The sequence below is a fragment of the Corythoichthys intestinalis genome, chromosome 14, assembly GCF_030265065.1.
Source record: "Corythoichthys intestinalis isolate RoL2023-P3 chromosome 14, ASM3026506v1, whole genome shotgun sequence".
Lineage (NCBI taxonomy): Eukaryota > Metazoa > Chordata > Actinopteri > Syngnathiformes > Syngnathidae > Corythoichthys > Corythoichthys intestinalis.
The window spans coordinates 44,473,917-44,498,320 of record NC_080408.1 but is presented as its reverse complement, the minus strand read 5'-3'; the positions used below and the strand labels follow the sequence as shown (position 1 = coordinate 44,498,320).

General features: G+C 40.7%; 1 protein-coding gene across 1 annotated transcript; it reads right to left on the bottom strand.

The window, feature by feature from the left end:
- Window positions 1–371: 371 nt before the first annotated feature.
- On the bottom strand, window positions 372–23,723 carry LOC130929410 (uncharacterized). Its single transcript, XM_057856516.1, has 6 exons — window positions 23,509–23,723; window positions 21,245–23,280; window positions 20,234–20,707; window positions 19,290–19,480; window positions 18,984–19,103; window positions 372–470 (listed from the first exon to the last, which is right to left on the bottom strand). The coding sequence occupies exons 2-6, from the start codon at window positions 23,106–23,108 to the stop codon at window positions 372–374; spliced, it is 2,748 nt and encodes a 915-aa protein (XP_057712499.1). The 5' UTR covers window positions 23,109–23,280; window positions 23,509–23,723.
- Between the last annotated feature and the right edge of the window lie 681 nt (window positions 23,724–24,404).

The following is a 24,404-nucleotide window of genomic DNA, read 5'->3' as shown; positions in this document are numbered from 1 at the left end:
AGGTAAATATCCTGTACATTTTTTTTATTTTCTTGATAATTGTAAAAGTACATATAGATGAAATGAGTTGATGTATGAGACAAAATAAAACTGGAAAAAAAAAAAAAAAAAAAACGAATCAACTTTACATGATACATGATTTCTTGTTTTAACTATAGCAAGTACTGGATATTTTGAAAAAATTGACTAATGAAAAATAATTTTTATTCAATAACTCTCACAATGGATGAATGCAAATTCAATTCATGCAAATTCGCATATGGGAGAATCCATGAGTCTGAAAAAGCAGTAATGTGTCATTTATGTAACATGATTTTAGGATTGTATACATACTAGGGCTGCGTTCCAATCACGGTTTGAGTTGCCCTCGCTCACTTGCCCTGAGCACTTGCTATGACGTCCCACTGAGGCCACTTGGAGGGTGGAGGGAAAGTGGGCGGAGGGGAGCGAAAGACGTAAATGGAACACACCTGCACTCGTTCACTCACAGGCAAGAAAATCATGGAACAACCACAAGGTGTTGGAGTAGCGCTATACTGCCTATTTCAAATCAGTAGCGCCTCCAGAAATTCTTCATGGGGTGGCCAAATGGGGCCACTTAAAACCTTGGGGTGGCACACCAAAAAATAAAAGCCATAATTTCAGGTTTTTACCATGTTGTAGTATTAAACAGGCCAGTAGAAAATTGTCAGACTTCAAGACACACCTTCTGATATACTTTTGTTGATGGTGTTATATTGTTTATTGTATACTTTTATATTGTGTTAATGTACATAGTCCATAATAGTCCAGTCAAAATTTTGAGTTCCGCAGCTACTACAATCTGACATTATACTGGCGAGTGGGGTGACTAGTTGGGTAGCCAACAAATTCATTAGGGGGAGCCGTGGCCAGGCCTCGCCACCCCCTGGTGGCACCATTATTGCACATTGCACAACATATACTGCTACTCATGTCAATAAACCGGAGAAGTATTCCGCGCTTGACGACAATACGTTGGTACCTGGGAATTATCAGAATTATAAGTTTTGGATCAAATTTTATTTGGGCATTTCATTATTTATTGATATATTTGTCTATACCTTACAATCTGTAAACAGATTTGTTGTACAAATACATTTAACCTATTTGAAATTTAAGTTCAGTCCCTCCCAACGCCATTTGATTGACAGACTATTCCTTTCGTTAAAAGCAAAATAGAAATAGAAACAGCAATGACAAAAATTGTCATTGTTTTTTCCTTTTCTTTACTTGCAAAAGTGAAAGTCAATAAAAAAGTAACTTTAGTCTTTATTCATTTATTTCTCTTTATGTTTATTTGTTTATTTTTTATTTTATTTTGGCACTCCTGTTATTCCATACGTCCTGCCATAACTGCCACATACAGTCTATTTTTTTTTTTTTTTTTTTTTAATTTATTAACAACAATGATAAATTTTACAATTCCAAAGGCAGTTTGGTATCACATTCAAACACCGTGCTGGCTCCTCCATTCACTTTCTTCTTCTTTGGTGGTAAATAGACAGCAGCCAACGGTATTTGAGCTTCATTATCACCACCGCATGGACATACTTTCCGTCTACCACTGCAATGCATTGTGAGATACAGGGAGCTCCAGAGTGACCATCGTTTTTCACTCGATCACTGAGCCCTCTGAGGGTCCATCTCACCAAGTTCACTTCGCTGTTTTGGGAATTGGAACGGCCCTTAAGATGGCGACGGGGATTCCCCCGGGGGCGGTGGCTAGGGCAAGTGAGCGAGGGCTCATTTAAACTGCGAAACGCAGCCTAGATGAACAGGATTGAGACTTGGATGATGATAGTACATTAACCATCACGCAACTCCTAAACATTTTCTACCCCAAAATGCTTTGAAAGTTTAAACAGTACTCCTATTCCTCTAAAACAGGTGTTATAATTTGCAATTCTACAAAACTTCAGCCACATCCTGCGATAACAAACAGAGTGTAAATTAATTACAGCAGAAAAGGCAAGTATAAGCAGAATCCTTTATTCTGTAGTCCAGTTCTCGGAGTCTACACATTGGCGGTTCATGACACGGTCAGGTTAGGGCCTAACCCGACCCCAACTGGTATTAATTAATTTGTCACCATAAAATCAGCCTCCCTCCCTGTGCACCAGCAGCAACATATCTCCATCTTTATAGCAACGCACAAATGCAAGCAGTGTACGAGTGAGTCCCTCTCTCTGACACACACACACACACAACTTAGCCACTTAGCTTAGCTTGATTTGCTTACTTCTGACGCACTTTTGAAACAGGTCTCAATTTACTGCGGCATTTCTTTCAGTAAAAGACAATAAAAGTAAAGTACACAAAGTGAACTAACCAGGGTTTGTTGCTGCGGTCCAGCCCCCTTTCTCTTGGTAAGATTGCCTCAAACTCTTTGTGTTTGTTCACATTTCGCCTTCAAATGTTTTATCAGGTTTGAGGTCTTGAAACTGGCCGATTCAACTCCACCTTTCGAAACTTTCAGGCCTCAAATTTTGCATGCAGCCATTGTACTAGACGGGGTTTCTATGCTTAAATATTCCCAGACATTTGACATTTTCTTCTCCTGGTTTGTTTTTCTTTCATATAAAAAAGCTGCCCCGGCATTGGTTAAGAGCGGCTATTGGCCCGCTCTCATTGGTCTGGAGCAGGCCAATAGTGAGAGCTGCTTAGCATGCAAATTGATCACGTGTGATCACACGACATAGAGTGTAGTGAGTGTCAGGCGAAAGAAGGCTGCATTCGAGTGATACTGCTATATGGTATTGGGGCTCTATTTGTTGGTACTTGCTGATACCGATCCCACCATTTTCCATTTTAGTGACGGATCGGCCTCCCCGCAGATACTGGTATCGGTATCGGTGCAACATTAATTCTTACGAAATACTGTGTATTGGTTGTTGGGTTGTGGTTTTTTTTTTTTTTTTTTTTGGGGGGGGGGGGGGGCGTCTTGTTGGCCAGGGCACCATGTCGGCTAGGAACGCCACTGGATCTACAGTGTATTTAGTTAGAATAGCGTGTGCCTTAGTGTTGATTTTAGACCTCACTGAACATCACCCCCTCATATATGGTAAAAACAAATCAATTTGGAAAGAGAAGACGACAGCAGATGGTAGCTTGTAAGGTCAGTACTTTTGGACTGACATACTTCTAACACACTGGCAGTTGTAACCCTCCCACGTTGGGACTGTAAAAGCTATTGTACACAAGCATCTGACAAAATTACAGCGTGCTGTATTATATAATCACAGTTTAGAGGAAAGAGCAGTCCACATGAAGAGGATGTAGGCTAAGATAAGCATGAGAGCATTGCAGCCTCTCTGACTTAATCCACTAAAAAATATATTGCAAGCAAATGTAATCCAACCTTGGATTTGGAACAAATGTATTCTATAATTCATTTTTAGAGCTGCTCCCTACTGGCTTAAAAATGTTGGTTTTTGTTTGGGCATTACACTGTACAAGATACAAAGTCTTTGCACTGATATTATTTCTCCTACCACGCAACATTCACTTGATAATAGATGAGAGGGCACACTGGAGCAAAGCCAGGTAATGGAATCAACTGAAAATGTGTGTGTGTACATTTATTTGTGTGTGCACGTGTAGATTTTTGGCAGAAATACTACCTCCGAAAGAACAAAACACCACATTCACTGTTAATCAAAGATGCATCATACAAAAATAACGTCAGTTACATACAGTATGCTTAATTTGGATTCATTGTTACAGTGGAAAAAATGAATATTCAACACCAAAAGACATAAGTAGGAAATCAAAGAAAAACCGCAGGTAAAAAAAATTATATAAACCACAACGCTGTGACATTTGCTGAAATTTCCTGATAAAAAACATCCTGTTCATTTGTTGCTGTAGAAGCGGCTTCTGTTTCCTGATGGTGCAGAGGTGAACAGTCATTTGTGTTACCCTTACTCTATAATAGCAATTCCAAGTAAGTGCTCACAAAATGTAGTTGAGTAAACATCAATATCTTACCACCACTACACCTAAATTAATCTATCTAGCTACAGTATTTATCTATAAACTGTATAAACTAGCATAGCACTAATGTATTTTCAGATTATCTGTGTATAATAAAGCCCCAATTAAAGTGTTCACTCCAGAAGGAGAAACACAATGGCAATTGAATTATCATGGTGTAATTTAATTTACCACGGTATGTTTTATAAAACATTAGTTTTCCTTGTAGTTTTTTGAGGAGCTGAAAAAGTTTGATGGCATTGAAACAAATTAAACTTGTGAGTCAAGGTCAACTATAGTTCACATTAAATGTAATTTTATAGCCTGTGATAAATTACCCAACAAAATTTCTTCAATTATGTTCTCTAACAAGATGTCTTCACAAATGTCATTCCACCCCTCCACTGCTCCACATCATTTTTTTTTAATATCCATGTATCCGTTGGTTCTTTACGCTTGACCCTGAAGACATTACTTTTTATAAATGGCGCCCCTTATCCTCTTGTCTGTTATACAGTTGCGTGATTATAGCTGAGACAAACTGGCATGCAGTGCTTTTCATCAGAATAGAATGATTCATAAGTAGAACATTGACACTGGATAGGAATAGATTAAAGGAGGAGAAGGAACAAAACTGACGCACAAATCAACAATAAAAAGGGCCGGAGGCAGACTTGGAGTATCAGTGATTACATCACACGTGGGAATGACCGGGGATTAAAGCTGTAAATGTATTTAGACGACTCAACCATAGGATAAATAGCACATCTGCCAAATATATTTTAGATGTGTTTAATATTGCAGTCAGCCAAAACTCAACAGCAGGGATAAAGGCTCATTTCCCAAAAAGTGTGTGTGCTTGTGTGTGTGCATGTACATGTCTGTAGTTAGTTAATCCCTCTCTAAAATAGTTCAGCTTCACACAGTCTGTCTGCTTCAGTGCATCCCTCTGTAGGGTCAAGTGTGCACTAAAGGTTTTCAATTTTGCAAGACAAGGTCTTCAGTTTGACTATATGAGTTCCTGTTCTTCCATCAACTCTACTAACTATAAAAACATACAAATATATATTATTATTATATAATGAAATATAATTGAAATAGTTTAACCATGTTTTCACACTTCCATATTCAATTCAATGTACATTTGCTGCAGCCTTTTCAGTCCAAATTTGTCATGCCCGCTGTTTTCTCCATACAAGGCGTACACAATGGCAGTACACACACATGGTGAATAGTTTACGTACTACAACTAGGCTACTACAAAAACAGCGTTCTAGTTCACCTACAGTGTGCGTTGGGAAAGGGCGTAGGTTTGCATAGGGACGGTATGGACATAAAACTAGCAACTTTTCAGGATGCTCAAATTGTCCCTTCCTACTTTTAAGCACCCTTATTTGCATTCTATAATGACTTCAGTTATATAGGTCAATTAGATTGTCATCTCATATGTTGTAAGGATAGAATTGACCCTACAATTATTAAGTGAATTGTTTTCATTACATTTAGACATTTACCCCTTTTCACTTGCTAAATGTGCAGGTCCATTTTTCCCCTCAATAGCACGTGTGACTGGCTGTTGACTTGCATTTATTTCAAATATATTTATTTTCTACATTAGTTTATTTAGAAAACAGTATTTTTTGGCAGCCTATACAGACATTTTTTTTTTTCAGAGAATCATACATTAATCATAATTGAGGTAAAAAGTTTTTAATTTTTTGTTGAGTTTGGTTGTGCTTGTGGACGAAAGCAGTCGTGTTTTACCTGAAGGAAGGCCATTTTGTTCATTTTTGTTATACCCTGATGAAGAAGTTGTTTTTTTTCCAGTTATATTTAATGTATTTATTTATTTCAACAAATTTTGAGTGGCCTTAAGAAAATGTTTATTTTTCGCCTTCCTGGATAGTTCAGAGATTATAAACAACTTTGTATTTGTTGTCTATATTAATATACGTGAAGTTATGTTAATATGTTGCAATTTGAATTTGCTAAGAATATTCAGACATTTATTCTGTAAGTTTTCAAAATGTTTCTTTGGTAGTTTTTGAAAAAGGTTTGAATCGAATAGTGTATCACCTGAACCAATACACATTAAAGTTAGTATAAGTCAATACAGATTTATTTTGCAATGATCATTTGGCCTATCAATTAGTTAGGTTCATATTTGTGAGAAATTAAGCCCTGACCCCAGTTCACCCAAGCCTCGCTGGGCACTATTATAAACTATCATAATCATCTTCATTTTTGACCTCGAATTGAATTTTAGAAATGTTCGCTGTTTTTGTAAAGAAAAAAATTACCAATTTGTTTTTGTGCCATGTTAACCCTCTGTTAACCTCTGTCAACAGTTAACTTTTCCGTTCCAAGAGCCCCTTAGCCAATGTGACCTGGTAGCAGGCAAGGTGTCAGGTGGTGCCCATGTTATTAAGACAAAAAACTTTTTCAACATATTTATTTAGTCCCCAAAATTAAATATACTATTCATATGCGGAGATTAAGGGGACACGGGGCCTAGCCGCCCCCTGGTGGCCGAAAATGTCATTGCATGTAATTGACTTTCCAATATATGAATTTAAAATTAAGACTTTGCCAGTAAAATGTTGTCTATAAAAGCTGTAAAGCAATCAAACAAACAACAAAAATGAATGAAATGAACAAAAAAAATTATTTTTATAATGGATCAAAATTATTTTTCAAATAGATCATATGACTAGCACCTTAGAGAGAGGCAAGATGGAGATTCGTTTTTTTTTTTTCAAACTTAAGCTTTCAAGAGCAACAACAACTGCTGAGCGAGAACCAAGGATTGAAGATGTGGACCATGAAACACCGGAGAGCACCGCCAAAATGGTGAGTGGAATTTCAGTTTGCTCCTCTAAAGACATTAATCGTACAACAGAGCCACCACCAGGAGTACCATATTCAATGGACGACAATCTTGGCCAAAAGCAGAGTTGTCCTAAGACACCTGATTTGGAATTCCCCAAAAAAATGATGAGAAACAAAAAAAAAAAAAAATGCTCATTTTCAACATATTATTATTATTATAAATGTTCCTGGCTGGAATATCCAGTCTACTTCCCCACTAGGTAAAACAGAAAAACGCGCTTGTTCACACACACACACCCACACACACGCACGTACCCCCCCCCCTCCCACACACACACACACACACACACACACACACACACACACACAGGTGGGATGCCTGTATGTACGAGCATGGGCAAAGCTAATATCTGAGCATATATCTTGTAAGTTAATTTTATAGCTGACACTGCGTTTCGGGGTCATCAACATTTTTGCCCTCCAGCCACAAAAGTCAAACCCCGCCTATGACACTATTGTTTCAATATGTTTAATTTATTGATTTATTTTTGACAAAACAATCTACCATTTAACAAACATTTTTCCTTCCCAACATCAGGGGGTGCTGCAGCACCCTCAGCACCCCACTTCCCGCACCGCTGCTTGAGTAGTCAACTACAGGTGTTGCTGCACCATTTCGGTTGTCATATCTGTTGCTTGAATCATAATAGCACAATCACATATCAATTTCATTTCATGCTAATCATTGCCAATGTTAGCATCTGCCTGAAGATGGTCTTCTAAAAGCCAAACAGTATGTTTGCTCCACATCAACATGCCATTTTTTTTTGTTTTATGTTTAGTTTGACTGTAAACTTAAACCGAAATTTGCAATTATCAGTTACAAGCCTATTTTTGTAGCAAGAAAACTGCATTTTACGATTAGTACCCAACACTACTGCCAAATACGGCTTTCAAGTTTTCATTGAAAACTATGGTGGCTTGTGACAAGACGCTGTGTTTGCCCCAAAGCATTTTTCTACGGTCAGCATACACGCGAGTTGTTCTTTCAGTGGCTTCTTGGCAGGGCTGTCAACAGACTTGCGGGGGCCCGGGGACAAGAGACCATTATAGGGCCCCCCCACCCCTGCCACCGTCTTGTCACGACAACATATGCAGTACTTTTAATGCTTTGCAAGCAATGAATGTGTAAATTTTCAAATTATCTAATTTAAGATGGACAGTTAAATTTAACAGACAGTAATGGGATGTGACACAATATAAACAAACAATTTCCATCTATTGTCCCATGTGGGCTCCAATACAATACAACTGAGAGTGCTATGCTTGCTTGCTAAGCAACAAAACAGTACAACTAAACAACACATAGCGTTTGCTATAATACACACTGGGTTGTAAACCCAAGATAAATCCAGCCGCCGGACCTGAGTCTGTTCAGCCTCACGCACCTGCTCCCCACAGACTAACATACTGTATATCCATCACCTTCTCTCTCCTCGACTCAACGGGCGCGGCATGTCTTGTCGTACCACAGCTCAATAGGCTACAAGCGGCCGGAGACGGACTCGAATCGGGCTTTGGTCACAGTGATCGCGAATATAAACGTTCAGTGTTAGCGGTTGTTGTTAATGTTCACTTACCGACATCACCGTCCACAGCCAACACGAGCATCTTGTCCCTCTTTTTAAAAACGTCATCATCTCTTTTTCTTTTTTCTTTTCTTTTGTGCGCACCCGATTTATGACGTCTCGCCATGATTAGAGTTTATAACAATGACAGGTTTTATTTTGCCGCTTCTGGGCACGTACGTAGTGTAGCCTTGAGTGCGCCAGCCAGAGCGGGGTCAAACCATTCTATGCTAAGACAGAGGGGGGGGAATTGTGCAAAAAAAGGAAAAAAAAAATATTTGAAATATCTAATATGTTAAATTTTTTACGGTAAGTATATATCGAGTAGAACATAATGCTAGTATTTAATCAGACAATGATTTAAATAAAATAGAACTATGTGAATGTCAAGTAAAATAAATTAAGGGTCATTCAGGGGCCCCCAATGGTCCTGAGGCCCGGGACAAAGTACCCGGTTGTTTCTTGGTACTTGGGGCTCCGCTATGTGAGATAGAATAAAAAGAACAGGGTGAACGTCAGCAGATTCACCTCTGCTTTTAATCACTGCGCCTAAAAAATAAAAAGTTTAGATTTTTTTTTTTTTTTTTTTTCAAACTACAGCGTCATCTGTTGGATTTAATTAAGTCAGTCTGCTGCTGCACTGTGGAACACAAATTAAAAATTGACACAAATATTTTTTTCCCAAGGTTTTTAGCAAATCTTAATAGAAAATTTATTTTTCAAATCACATGTGGCAATATAGGATTTACCACAACCAGGAGAAACGCTACTGAAGAGAAATAAATCGTAATGCACTTGTCTCAATACAAGCTTAGGGTAAAGCCATCCATATTCCAGAGTTTAAACTATGTAAAACCTTCGTGAACATCACCCAAAATAACATTCTGCTGACTATGATTTGTTTCTCTGTATCCTTTGGAATCAACAAAATAAGGGATAAAATCACTTGAAGCACTTACTGTGCTGAGCACTAACACATATACAGTACAGCTAGTTGCATGGGGAAAGGGGTAACCACACAAATGTCTTCACACAACCCAATTGAGACCAAGTGTATGCAGACCGCAGAAAGAATCTTTGTGACCGTTGTACAAATCACAATGTCAAGTGTAAAACATCTGTGGTGACTCATGATTTCCTCTATAATGGAGTTATGCTGACATCTAGTGGAAGAATTAGGGCCAACAATTTGTCAAGGTGATTTAAAAGGTATTGATGTCTGCAATCCAAAATAACAGGCCTTGTGATTCAGTGGTAACGGTATATTCCAAGTCTAAATATGTAGCAAGCTCTAAATCTGCTCTCCTTTACCCAGCAAGCTAAAATTGGCTTATCGAGGAAGTGGATAGCCCAGTAAATTTATGACTTTGTGCAACAGCATGCAGTGACAGTGATGATAAAGCTCTCCAAGATGGGATCCAATGTGAGTCAGCGAAATCATGGAAGGCTTTATGATTAACTGTAAATAAGTTATCTTGCCGATTTATACTGTTCCGAGACACTTGGTCCTAGTGTCATGGGTTAGGTTTACTAAATATGGATCACTGCATGACTCATGTGGATTTCCCTGATAAATGAGAAAGTTCCTACTAGTCAGCTGATGTCTGTGACCGTAACTATGCAGTAAGCTGAGATATTCACATCTGGATTTCTTAAAATGGCAGATAGTGTAGTGATTCACTCATGTTTGGTGGATTGGGTTTCCGCCTAGTGACGTCATGAATATGAGTGTAATTCTACTCTGTGATAGGCAACCAGTCCAGAGTGCTACCCTGAACTGGATAAGAGGTCAAATGAATGGATGGACAGGTAGACCGAGGGGTAGATGTATGGGTCAATAGATCAGCTAGATGTATGGGAAGATAACAAATAGCAGACTGGACAGATTGATAGCTTGATATATGATAGGTACTGTATATAGGAATCAGGTAAAGGGCTCACTGAAATTTTGATCCACTAATAAAAAACTTTTGTAAGATCTATTTCAAAGGCACCTGGCCAGAAAAACAACACACAGAGAGATGCTCACACATACGTAGACGCAGAGACAGCCACACTCAAGTTCACGCAAATTGAAAGTACCTGGCCTTCTCACAAAGAGGCCTAATAAATACCTTTATAGTCAAGCCAACACGTGGCCCTTCTGGCATTGTGAAATACACTCAAAAACAATAGCTTGACAACAACAAAAAAATACAAATTCTTCATCTTTTATTCACTGAATAGGAACATGACCATATCAAATACTTGGCGATTCCTCAGTTTTTGGCAATGCATTTCCAACAAGTACATTGATTCATTTTCCATTGTGCTGTTATTGCTGCCTTAATCGTTACTACCGTATTTTTCGGACTATATTTAGCAGTTTTTCCATAGTTTGACTTGGGGTGCGACTTATACTCTGGAGCGACTTATGGGTTAAATTATTAACATATTATTATCATTTCACATGTTATTTTGGTGTTTTTGAGTGACACTGATGGTTTGGTAAACTTGTTAGCATGTTGTTTTTGCTATATTTATCTGAATAACTCTTAATAGCTATGTTACGTTAACATACCGGCCACGTTCGCATTTCGTTGTTCATGCATCATGTAACATTATCATACTGCACACTTATTCTGCATGTTGTTCTCTAGTATTTTTATTTTAAATCGCGACAAATCTATTCTATTTGTTGGATTTTATCAAGTAAATTTCTTATACTCAACTTATACTCCGGTGCGACTTGTATGTTTTTTTTTTCCTTTTCTTTGCATATTTTTGGGCTGGTGCGATTTATAGTCCGAAAAATAAGATACTCCCTTCATAAACTGTCTGTAATCCAGACATGTTCACGATTACAAGTGCAACATGTCAAAGTACACACTATGAGGGAAAGTTTTGAACAACAAGGGGACTCAAAACAGATCCTCTTTCACAGCAAGAGTGGTGGGGGTTTGGACAGGGGCTCTGTTTCCTGAAAGCTAAATTGAAACATCTCACAGTCATGATGCCATGACTGGCCATTGTCCCAATGAGCAATGAGATAAAGAAGAAGCTTGAGGAGATGAAGGAGCGCTTTGCTTCCATTTGGCAGCAACAAGCGAGTGCAAGACTGATATTGGGCGGTTTGTTTTGACGCCCGTCTTCCACATAGCCTTGCCTTGCTCCCCCCGTCAGCCTCGCTCTCATCCCCCCTCCCTGGGAAAACAGGGACAACAAATTAGCCTTTTTTTTCTCTGCGGGACCCGGGGAGGAGGACACTTGGACAGCCCTCAGAGTGTCCGCCTGGAGTTCCCATGCACCCCTCTTGCCCCTTCCCCTTTCAGCAAGTGAGGAAGCAGTCATTGTGCCAGCACCTGTCTCTGAGGAAATTGGTAAAAGTGATGGCTTTGTTAGCCATCCCCATGGTAACCAGGAGAAAAGAGCAGGGGCCAGCTAGTAGGGATTGGGGAAGAGATTTGACGGGGGGGTTAAGGAAAAGGGAGGCGGGGGGTCAGGGGGCTTGACAATGAAGTAGCAGTTGCATTGCTTTGGCTTGGGTCTATAGGAGGATGTGGTGACTTGCTGTGCGTGCATGTGTACGTGTTGGGAGGGTGCATATTGATGTTCATTCAATTCAATAATAAAGCCATGTCCACACAAACAAGGGTATTTTAAAGAATTAATGTTTTTGTATGCCTTTTGCCCACAAGCAAACTGAGTAGATAACAAATTACGAATCTTGCATTATATTTTTGTCTCTTAGGACGGAGTAAAATGTTCTTGAACTATTTACATGAAGTAACAACTACAAAATATTTATCTCTTAAAGTACCACCATAATGGCCAACATCAGCGTGGTAAAGGTGCAATTCTAAATAAAAAAAAAATGAGGCAGAGGTACCAGTCCTACGAAATGGAGTAATAGTAAAACGCAGTGACTAATTGGACATAAGAACAGTCAGGGGTTTGAGTCATACTGTCATTGAAGCGCAAATAAGGCATCACGAAGGATGGGTAGTTTTTTGCAGGCCTGCTACAGCTGTTATTTATTTTCTTTTAATGCTGTTTGTTCAAAAATGTTGTTATCCTTTGCTTTTGCTAGCAATCTATTTTATGAGTGTAAATGTATTTATATTATTTTAAAAGTGTGTTAAAGGATTTTTTTTTTTTTTTTTTTTTTTAAGGGACTACACAGGATTTGTAGCGTAAATTTAAAATGCTTTTGTACTCTATTCTCTTCGGACGAACACTCTGGGTTAACGTGCATGTCCATGTGCGCCACAGTGGCAGCAGCGCTGTTTCACCGAGCATCCGCCCAGTCACATCTTGATAAAATCACTTTTCTAACCCACTCATGGCTTGCTACAAACTGTTTTTACATGTCTGGTGCTAATTTGATGGGGCAAATGATTTATGCGGAGGTGGCATTGCGAGTAAAAAAGTGACAAACTCCTTATACAGGTAATTCCCGGGTTACGAACGATTTCCGTTACGACGCTGGCGGCGTAACCTGAATTTCCACGTAAATTGGAACTAACCCTTTAAGTACCGCTAAATCTCAAAATGACTATCCAAAAAGTCCAAAGGGTTTGCATTTTCTTTTAAATGATGGAGGATACTGTACCGTCTGGTGGCAGCGTTGGGCCCAGCTGGACTGTCGCCTTGTATGACAGAGGAGCAGACTCAGACGTCTGACTTGGATAAAGGATAGCTGCGTTATGATTGGGCCCACTTAAAGCTGTAAGTTGTTTCAGCTAATATATGTGTATGCATTTGTAATTAAATTTAGAGCTGCAATTTGTGGAGTTATGTGTAAGTGATTTGCTATGAGGATTGTAAATGTTTTAACATTCGCAGCATTTAAGCTAGCGGACTTTTGTCAGGCAAATTAGGCTAATTTGTTCTACTAAATTTACATATTGATCTGACAAGATGGATGTTTGAACACCAATTGTTTTGTGTCATGTGTTTTATTGTTAAAATGTGTGTCGTTTTGAACATAAGTGTACATACAGTATGTGTGTCATAGCTTTTCAACTTGCTAAAAGTGAAGGAAGTAATGCCAATATGCATGTTGCCTTCAAAGTGAATGTAGTAGCCTTCTGCCTTCATACAAGTGGTCACAGTTAAGCACAGCAGTTATGCTCAATGACTGTTAGATGTCTTCAAACTAAGATGCTTGGGATTTGTTATGTGAGTAGACCATTTGCATTCATGATACAAAAATTAAATGAACAATAAATGATTGAAAAATAATAAGTTAATAAAAGTCCACGACCGCATAACGGTATCGGTTTTGTATCGGTATCGGCTATTTGGAGTTGGACAATATCGAGATATCGGTTATCGGTTAAACAGTCATTATCAGACAACTCTAATTTGAACATTTACTTACGTGATAACAGCATCAAAACCTCTTGCCTCTTGTGACGTGAGGTGGTACTGAGGATGGATGGATGGATATCACGTCACACTGTGCAACACATGAAAATAAAGCAGCAGGCAGCCTAGTGGAAAAAAATGCATCCCAAACAAAACACTGAAATCAGCCACTCCACGAGGTTGTCCATTAATATGTCTTATTGATACTTTTATTACAAATAGATACTATTTATAGTGTGCAATCTATAACTATATATGACATGACATCAGCCCAACAACTTAACATTCTCCGTTTTGTCTCACTGGCTCTTGTAGTCTTTAGTTCTTTTTGCCCAACTTGTTATTGGACCGTTCAAACATCTCACATTGTCCCACAGGGGATATTAAAAACTGTGGTCGTTACCTTCTAGCTCCATGAGATGGTGCTCTTTCACTGGTTCTACTGGCTGAAATTAACTCGCGTGTTGACATTTTTCCTCACTGGTGGACAAGACCCTGCTGTTAAAGATTAAAACATTTTAACAAAGGATATAAATGTCATCATTCATGCGTGTTTGGTCTAATTTAGTCAAAATTATAGGTGGCACAAACTAATCCTTTTATGAGCCTTAGATGGACACAATTCCCCGACAGTATTTCTAAATTACAGCCAAGTCCTTTATTGTCCCTTTGCACGACCATAGGATGTAAAAAACCTCTTTTCATCTTCCCCTTTGGGATTTCCTTTGCATGGGAGGTTTGTGGGCATGTTTGAAGATGTGTTTGATGGCAAGTCCTCCACAGAGCCACAACACATTTTGGTGTAATTATGTCAGAGAATATAGTAACCCCAATGCAAACCTTGATTTCATAGCGTCTGAACAATGCTGTCCTGAAAATTCCAATATATAGTTCTTGTTTCTATTGTTAAGTATACAAGTAATCCCCGGTTTACGAACGCATTCAATTCCTATGCCGCGTAAATCAAAATGAACCTTTTAAGTACCCCTAAATACCCCTAAATCTCAACATAACTATCCAAAAACGTTTTCTTTCATGTATTAAAATTGGATAGATGAATGGATGGATGGACGGATGGACGGACGGACGGACGGATGGATAGATAGATTTTGTCACCATCAAATTATGAACACACAAATAGAAAATAAAATTCAATAATAACAAAGAGCATACAATAATGCTTCAAGGTAAATCAATAGACATATTTGCTTACAAAAACATACCTCAATGGTTGCGCAATAATACCGAGGGAAATAAGGTCCAAATTTTCAGCATTTCAACAAGGAAAACGACAGCTATTATTGACACAGGTCCATCGGTGAAAACGAACGCTGCTCAATAAGCTAGCGGGCTAATAGCAAGCTAATAGGTGGGCATCTCTGAGCCCGCACCGTTTACCGTTTCATTGCCTTCTTGAAATGTTAACTGGCGTTCACCCCTGCTTCCCAATGTGGAAGCAACGCTCGAAAATAACAGAAAGTAGCGCTGGCCGTCAAACATTTCCGAGTGCAACAAAGGAAAGCGGACCGCACATGTAGTGTAGATATGCATAGCAATTAGAGATCAACTGTTAAAATTTAATAAGTAACAAAATTAAATGACAAATGATATACTGCACTAAACATCAATGCTGAGAGGTGGAGGACAAGACACTGTTAGGCGACTTATTAAAAAAAAAAAATTTAAAAAAAAGACGAGACTTCAGCCTTGTAAAGTTCAAATCATGTAAGTCAGGTACGTCGTAACGCGGGGGCCTACCTGTATTGTGTGCTGTGTTTATACTAGAGTGAAATCAATCTACAAAGCACTGGTTGAGTTAATCCAATTGATTCCTGTGATTGTCTTTGAGGCAAAATTTTCTGTTTTTTTCAAATTATTTACATAATTCTGAATTAAATAAGAAAACAATAATATGACGGAATGCTTGTCTTCCATGAGGCCTTCACGTCAAGTCCTCCCCCATCTTTACAGCTCATCCATCGACTTGTAAAAATCAGTACTTACCACACTCACATTCAGTATGAAAACAAAGCAGATTTGGATTTGATCACAATATGTAGAATCAGTTGACTCTCTCATGCGGTGCGGTGCTTCCCTCCTGTTCTCCAACGGAGGATAAAATTTGATAGGCAGCAGTGAAAGTAATTGGCTGTGTGTACAGTACTGATCTCACTGCATCTGTCTTTCCCAACAGCATGTGATAATATTGCCACATGGGACTGAAAGTGAACACAAGCGGGTTACAAAGCCCCTAAAAGTGTCTTCACTAAGCTGTAATTTATTTCCTCTGCTACCTTCACTGAAACCAAATACTTGCACAGTGTTTTCTTCTTGATGCAGAAACCACTAAAACAATAATCAGCCTTCATTGCAAATTACTATTTAAAAAAAAAAAAAAAAAAAGATCTGACAAACCATTTACTTTCCTCCCTCTGTCTCACAGAATCTCGCAGGCTTGTGTGCTTTGACTATAAAGTATTGGGTGTGAGCCAATATATATACATTTAGTAGAAGGATACACAGGGACATTTAAAGCTAAAATATACATGTACTCCCTTCTCTTAAAGTCACGCTAAATCTTTTTTTTTTTTTTTTTTAATATTATTGTTGGATAAGCGAGCATAGTAATTTTCATGTATTCAAATGGAACCCATCATTAGGTCACGTTGGTGGGAGGGATGGCAGATGGCATAAATCAACACCAACTTCATGTTTGACGCTTCCTTTTTTACATGACAAAGACTCATGTTTGTGATATATTCCTCTCCTATTGCTTTCATGCTGTTTACCAAGGTCAAACAGTCCAGATTACATTCAACTAAAAGTCACTAAATTATAAACGTCCTGCAAATTGGTCAGACCAAATTCCTGGCCAATTGTGCTTGGACCATATTAACTCTTCTGCCCTCAGCCGAGCGTATGGCTACTCGACTTTGGCAGCGAGCTAAACCAACAAAGAAAAATGGAGGCCCAAACTCCTTCCTCTCATTTATTTCTTCGCGTGAACGTGTGCGCGTGTGTGTGTGTGTGGTAAAACTGAAACATACATAAAACACAAATGTTATACACAAAATAAAAGGTTCTATACAATAACATGTTTATGTAAATAACAGAAAACTGGCTCCATTATGAGCAAATGAAATGAAGTGGCTACTTTAGCTTAGCACAAAAACGTGTGGGTTCGCGCCACATAAATAACAACAAAATAACAGAATAGACACACCAAAATTACATCTAACCCACTGTTAAAACGTACAAACTTACAGATTTTGTTTTGTCAAGGGTTCCCAACGATGTATGGTGCAGAGGAGGTGTGTAACGTCTTAACACCTCAAGGCCTCTTTTCCAACTGAAATAAAAAGTTCTTTCTGCCTGCTGCTTACAGCAAGTCGCCACTAGGGGAAGCCGAGCGCAAACAGCAATACCAAAGAAAAACTTAAGATTCTGAGTTAGAATAGCGACATCCTGTGGACGGATGAACAATGTACAATCTTAGAAAGAAATTAAACCCAAAAAGTAGTCAACATAAGACCAGAGGACACAACACTCCCCGCCTGACATCTGCAAGATGTCAGCTCTTAACTAATGAACGATACACAACAACAACTCGTTTTACATGCTATCCTTAGACATCAAAAGCACAACTTCACGAATTGGGCGAATGTAAAACCTATTCTCGCTGTTTCGGCAAATCTTAACCTCAACTTTTCTGACATTACCGTCCTCACTTGGGAAAGATTTTGTGATCAGTCCGAGTGGCCAATTATTCCTATGTTCCAGAGACTCCCTCATTAAAACAACGTCGCCCATTTGAAGGTTCGGCTTTTTTATTTTCCACTTGCGACGAACCTGCAAGCCTGCGATGTATTCTTTCTGCCAACGACTCCAGAAAACATTAGCTAAGTACTGCACGCGCTTCCATTGGGCTTTGAATAGGTCACCGGACTGAAACTGCCCTGGTGGAATCGGTGGTGTGCCAACCTTTTGCGTGAGTAGCATCGCAGGAGTAAGAATGACTGGGTTTTCGGGATCTGTAGAAACGGCTGTTAGCGGACGGGCATTTACAATTGCGGTAACTTCAGCTAACAATGTTACGAGTACTTCATGTGTGAGCTTCCCATATGGATGTTCAAGGAGCATTGCATTGAGGATTTTTCGGGTGACGCCGATCATGCGTTCCCAGGAACCAGCCATATGGGATGCATGTGGAGGATTAAACTGCCATTTGCACGCACTGTCTTTCAAGAATGTGCCTATTTTGTCATTGTGACAGCCTAGTTTGTCTATTTGGAGCTCTTTGCAGGCACTCACAAAATTTGTCCCACAATCAGATCTCAAGAGTTTGGCACCACCTCGGATGGCAAAGAAACGACGCAGTGCATTAATGAATGACGATGTGTCCATTGACTCAATCACTTCAATATGAATTGCACGTGTACTCATGCAGGTGAATATGACTGCCCATCTTTTAGCATCTGCATTAGCACCACGCGTTTTTCTCACTGTAACGGACCAGGGACCGAACACATCAAGGCCTACATTTGTGAAAGGAGGGTCCGTGGACAGCCTGTCTTCAGGTAGCTCAGCCATGATCTGTTCAGGTTGCCTGCCCCTTAATTTGCGGCATGTGATGCACTTGAAAATCACACTGCTTACTGCTCTTTTTCCTCCCACAATCCAAAAGCCCCCTGCTCTGACTGCTCCCTCCGTGAAATGCCTTCCCTGGTGACATAATTTTTCGTGAAAGTGTCTTATTATGAGCTGAGCAAGATGATGCTTTCCAGGGACGAGTATGGGATTGGTTTCTTCTGCAGACAACTGTGCTTTCTTTAGTCGGCCTCCAACTTTAAGGAGCCCTTGCGTGTCAACAAATGGATTCAGTTTGCTGAGTGGACTTGAGTTTTTTAGAGCTGTGCCTTTTTCAATGCATCCAATATCTTCTGCGAAGACCTCTCTTTGAACGGTGCGAATGATCGTGGTCTTGGCTAGTTGCAGTGACTTTTCAGTTAAATGTTTGTTGCAGTTGTGCCAGCCACGACAGGAAACCTCAGAGTTGTTCTTGAATGATTGAGCTATATGTTGGAGTTTGGCAATAGCCTTTTGCAGCACCTTCCAACTTGAAAACCTTTCAAATCTGGCACTATTAAACTGGCCTTTTGATAGGGTGGTAGTGCAAGTTGTTACCTCAGGACGCAACTCACAGTCAGTCTCTGGGTCTATGAGATCGAAGGTTTGACTTCGAACTTGACTTTGGTCCAACCTGGAGAGGAAAGCTGGGCCTCTGAGCCAGGTGGAGCTGGAGAGCTGCTCAGCGGGCAACGCTCGTGTGGCATGGTCTGCCGGATTTAAGTGTGTGGGCACGTAATGCCACTGGTGAGTTTGTGCAAAGCGCCTGATGCGTTCGACTCTGTTGTGCACATAAACGTGAAAGCGTCTCTTGGTGTTTGAGATGTACCCAAGCACTACCTTTGAGTCTGTGTAAAGATTCACCTGATCGACTGTGACATCCAGCTCCTCTAGAACCAACTCTGCTACTTCCACGGCCAGGACTGCTGCACAGAGTTCAAGTCGGGGTATGGTGATGTCTGGTTTAGGAGCTAAACGTGCTTTGCCGAGGAGGAGTCCCACTTCGCTGTGTCCGTCCTCATTTGTGAGTTTGAGGTATGCTACCGCACCTACGGCTTTTGTGGAAGCATCACAAAAAACGTCAATCTCTATTCTTTGGGCTGCAGACAGCGGTATTGAAGTGTACATTCTGGGAATTTCAAGATGTTGTAGGTGTCCGAGGGAACTTTTCCACTTTTGCCACTGTTCTAATTTGTCTTTTGGCAGTTCAGTGTCCCACTCTGAAACATTTGTGGAAATGTCTCTGAGTATGGTTCTACCCCCTACGATTACTGGAATAGCAAAACCAAGTGGGTCGAACACACTGTTGATAACTGACAGAACTCCCCTTTTTGTGAACGGCCTTTCATTTACTCTTACTTGGAACTTGAATTGGTCAGTCAACAGCTCCCATCCTAAGCCCAAACTGCGCTGCATTGGTGGGGTAGTCTGCCCAATGTCAAGACCTTGCATGCCTACAGCACGATCTTCGGTTGGAAAGGCTCCTGTTATGAGAGGACAATTGGATGAGATTTTGTGCAGGCGTATGTTACACTGAGCCAGCATCTTCTGTGCCCTACTAAGAACATCAATGGCCTGCTCTATGGAAGAGAATGATTTTAGCCCATCATCTACATAGAAGTGCCGTTCAATGAATTCTTTTGCGTCACTGCCAAATTCCATTTCTCCTTCTATGGCTGTTCTTTTCAGTCCAAAGATGGCGACTGATGGGGAAGGACAATTACCAAACACATGGACAGTCATCCTAAATTCTTGCACTTTTCCATCAAGGTCATGATTTTGGAACCACAAGAAACGAAGGTAGTTACGGTGGTCTTCTCGGACTACAAAGTTGTGAAACATATGCTCCACATCTGCCATGACGGCGTATGGGTCGGACCTAAACCGCATCAGAACTCCTACGAGAGTGTTGTTAAGATCTGGTCCCTTGAGGAGCACGTCATTGAGAGAAACATTGTCAAGTTGAGCACTCGAATCAAAGACTACCCTAATTTTTTCTGGCTTTTGCGGGTGGTAAACGCCAAAACTAGGGAGATACCAGCACTCTTGATCTGGCGCCAGTGCGGGCGCTGGTTCGGCATGGCCCTTGCTGAATATTTTCTCCATAAACTCAGCGTAATGCGCTCTCATTTCAGGTTTTCTTCTCAGCGTTTTGCGGAGCGACATTAAACGATTGTAGGCCTGCTGCCGATTGTCAGGTAGGCGCCGCCTAGGTGAGCGGAATGGAAGTGGAGCTACCCAGTTATTCGCCTCATCTTTAGCAAAGTTGTTGTGCATAATGTCTAGGAACAACGCATCTTCTGCCGAAAGTGCAACTTTGTCGTCATTTGTTGTTTGTTGGAAAATATGTTGTCCTAGTTCCGCTTGTGTGTTTAGTGGATCGTTTTTGGTGTATTTCTCTTTGATAACGATTGTGTTTTCGCAAGGACTGAGGAACGTGGGACGTCCACTGTTTAGAACGTTCGTCTTAAATGAGTTCAATGTGGGTTTATGAGCTCCAGAGAGACAGACATCACCTATGACAACCCATCCTAAATCGAGACGCTGGGCATGAGGTGCATTGTTTGGCCCATTTACCTGACCACGAACTTTATGAGCCTGAATGATGTCCCTTCCCAGGAGCAGAAGAATGTCTGCCGATGGGTCGAGAGGAGGAATCTGTGAAGCGATTGATCGCAAATGAGGGTGAGCTGCTGCTACCTCAGGGCTGGGAATTTCGTCTCTATTATCTGGAATCTGATCACATTCTGTTATTGTAGGCAGCATCATGGAGACCTTACCATCTACATCTTCTACAACAAAGCCATCAGCTTTACGACCTTGTGTCTCTGATAAACCTGCACATGTTCTCATGGTGTATGGGAATATGGTACCTTGCACATTAAACATGTCAAAAAACGCAGATCTGGCTAAGGATGAATTGCTCTGATCATCCAACATGGCATATACCCTCTTTTTCTTTTCTGGAGAAGTTCGGCGATATACATTAACTAAACAGATCTTTGAGCATGATTTTCCTTTTACGCCTTGCCCACATACTTCTGTGCAACTGGCTGTGTTCACAGGATTTGGGCCCTCAGACTCCCCGCCGTGACTCTGGGTTGGGGGATTAAAGTCTTGAGGTGTCCATGGAGGTGGACCGACATGCATGGCAGACACATGAGCATCGCTATCACATTCTGAGCATTGGATAATAGCTTTACAGTCTCGAGCCCTGTGATTTGTGGACGCACAACATTTAAAACAAATGGCGTGCTCTTTGAGAATGTTCTTTCTTTCGTCTAGTGTTTTCATTCTAAACCCCCTGCATTTGACGAGTGAATGTGGTTTTTGGTGGATAGGACATTGTTTGTCTGGATCGAGTGCTGTCAATTTAGCCGGACTGATCTCTATTTTATTCACCGCCAATGGAACTCTGTATTTGTCTCGTCTTACTGATGTCTTATCAACCCTTGGATTTATTACGTTTGAACACTGTAACATAAAGCTAGGGTCTGTTCTCATTTCAGCGTAGTCATTTACGAACCGCACAAAATACGAAAAAGGTGGATAGACTGCACCGTTTTCCCTTTTGTATTTGGTACCTTGTGTAACCCATGACTCCTGGAGTCCATATGGGAGTTTTTCAACTATCGGGTTTATGCCCCTTGGTGTGTCGAGAAAGCTAAGACCCGGCAAATAACTTTCACTTTTGGCATACGATAGCTCTAACAGAAGATCAGCAAGCTCCTGCAGTAAGTGAGTGTCTTTGTTGGAGATTCTTGGAAAAGTCTGCAACCGTTGGAAGAGTGAGGATTCAATTACCTCTGGAGAGCCATAAGTCTTGTCTAGCCGCTGCCACAGACGTTGGAGACCTGCCTGTGGATTACTCACGTGGACCGCCCTGATCCTCTGAGCGTGTTGAAGAGACTCCCCGCCGAGCCACTTGGTGAGAAGGTCGAGCTCTTCGCTGGGCTTGAGATTGAGGCCTTCCGTCGCGTTGCAGAACATGGACTTCCAGGACAGGTAGGACTCTGGCCGGTTGTCGAAAACCTTGAACCCCGATGTCAGCAGATCACGCCGTGCTAGATAGGCTGCTAAATTGGACAGTTCACTTTGTGGGGTTGCTGAAGGTGTAGGCTGGTGTGAGATGTCCGTTCTCGCACGATGAGATTGGAGATGCTCTTCGTCAGCGATGTCGATGTGACGCACATGTGGAAAAGCACCAGCTGATTTTGGGCTATTTTCTGGTTGTTGAGAGTCATTGTGCCTAACCAGGTGCTCATTGTTTGGCGTTTGTGTGCCATCTGCTTGGACACGCTGGTCGTCAAAGTGAGCATGCACATACTCTTGTGCACGCCTGATGGAGGGGGGTGTCTTGGAAAATACCCCTTGCTCGCTGAGGTCGACTTTGGCGCGCTCCTCTTCTTCGAAAGTCGCCTCCCAAACTTTAGCTGCGGCGAGCGCTGCTTCTGCTTCACCTTCCGTCTTCAGAGCGTGTAGTGTTGCCTCGATGCGTGCCTTCTCGACCTCCATGTCGATTTGGCGTTTGGCGTACCGTGCTCTGGCGTAGGCAGCTTCGGCGTCTGCTCGTGCTTGTGCAGCAGCTTGACTCGTTCTGGACCGGCGTGAAGAATGAGAATGACTGGCCTCCGACCTGGTGACCACTTGGCTGATAGGTGGTGAAACTTCTTGCTGAGACATCTTGGGTGCTTGATGTGTTGAAAATCTTTTTACTCTTCTGCCCTCAGCCGAGCGTATGGCTACTCGACTTTGGCAGCGAGCTAAACCAACAAAGAAAAATGGAGGCCCAAACTCCTTCCTCTCATTTATTTCTTCGCGTGAACGTGTGCGCGTGTGTGTGTGTGTGGTAAAACTGAAACATACATAAAACACAAATGTTATACACAAAATAAAAGGTTCTATACAATAACATGTTTATGTAAATAACAGAAAACTGGCTCCATTATGAGCAAATGAAATGAAGTGGCTACTTTAGCTTAGCACAAAAACGTGTGGGTTCGCGCCACATAAATAACAACAAAATAACAGAATAGACACACCAAAATTACATCTAACCCACTGTTAAAACGTACAAACTTACAGATTTTGTTTTGTCAAGGGTTCCCAACGATGTATGGTGCAGAGGAGGTGTGTAACGTCTTAACACCTCAAGGCCTCTTTTCCAACTGAAATAAAAAGTTCTTTCTGCCTGCTGCTTACAGCAAGTCGCCACTAGGGGAAGCCGAGCGCAAACAGCAATACCAAAGAAAAACTTAAGATTCTGAGTTAGAATAGCGACATCCTGTGGACGGATGAACAATGTACAATCTTAGAAAGAAATTAAACCCAAAAAGTAGTCAACATAAGACCAGAGGACACAACATTAACATACACAATGGAGCGTGAAGTTATGTTCATGCTTATTCTCATTATGACCTGGAGAGGATATTAACTGACTGTAGAGAATCATGCTGCAGGAAACAAAAGCGTTGGAGAAAAAGCTGCTCTTCAATTAATTAGTTCAGTGATTCCTCAAAAGTGTGGTACAAAGGTAACCATTAGGTCAAAGAATATGTAGTTTTTCCAGTTCTAGTGTGCCGTACCATCAAAATAGGACAAAACATTGTTATTTTTTGTAAATAATTCTGCTTTATTTAAATCAGTGATTAAGAAGGTACGTTCTCTTTAACGCAAATGCGGTGGACATACACACACACGTAGTACGTGCAAACAAATACCTCAACCCCAAACCTCACACTAAGAGAAGACAGGACCACACACGCACGGCCTCACACATTAAATGTTTGCAGCGCTATAAACATTTAGGTTGAGAAGAAGTGTTTTGCATGTAGTTTGTGAGTTTACATTATACAGTGATACTGTATAGCCTGAGTTATGTTTTTGCAGAAATGGATGCAAAGTTATACAACCTGTTTTAATGTGTTACCAACCAACAGGTTGGAAGAATGTGTCCACAAAACATAACCATACGGTATG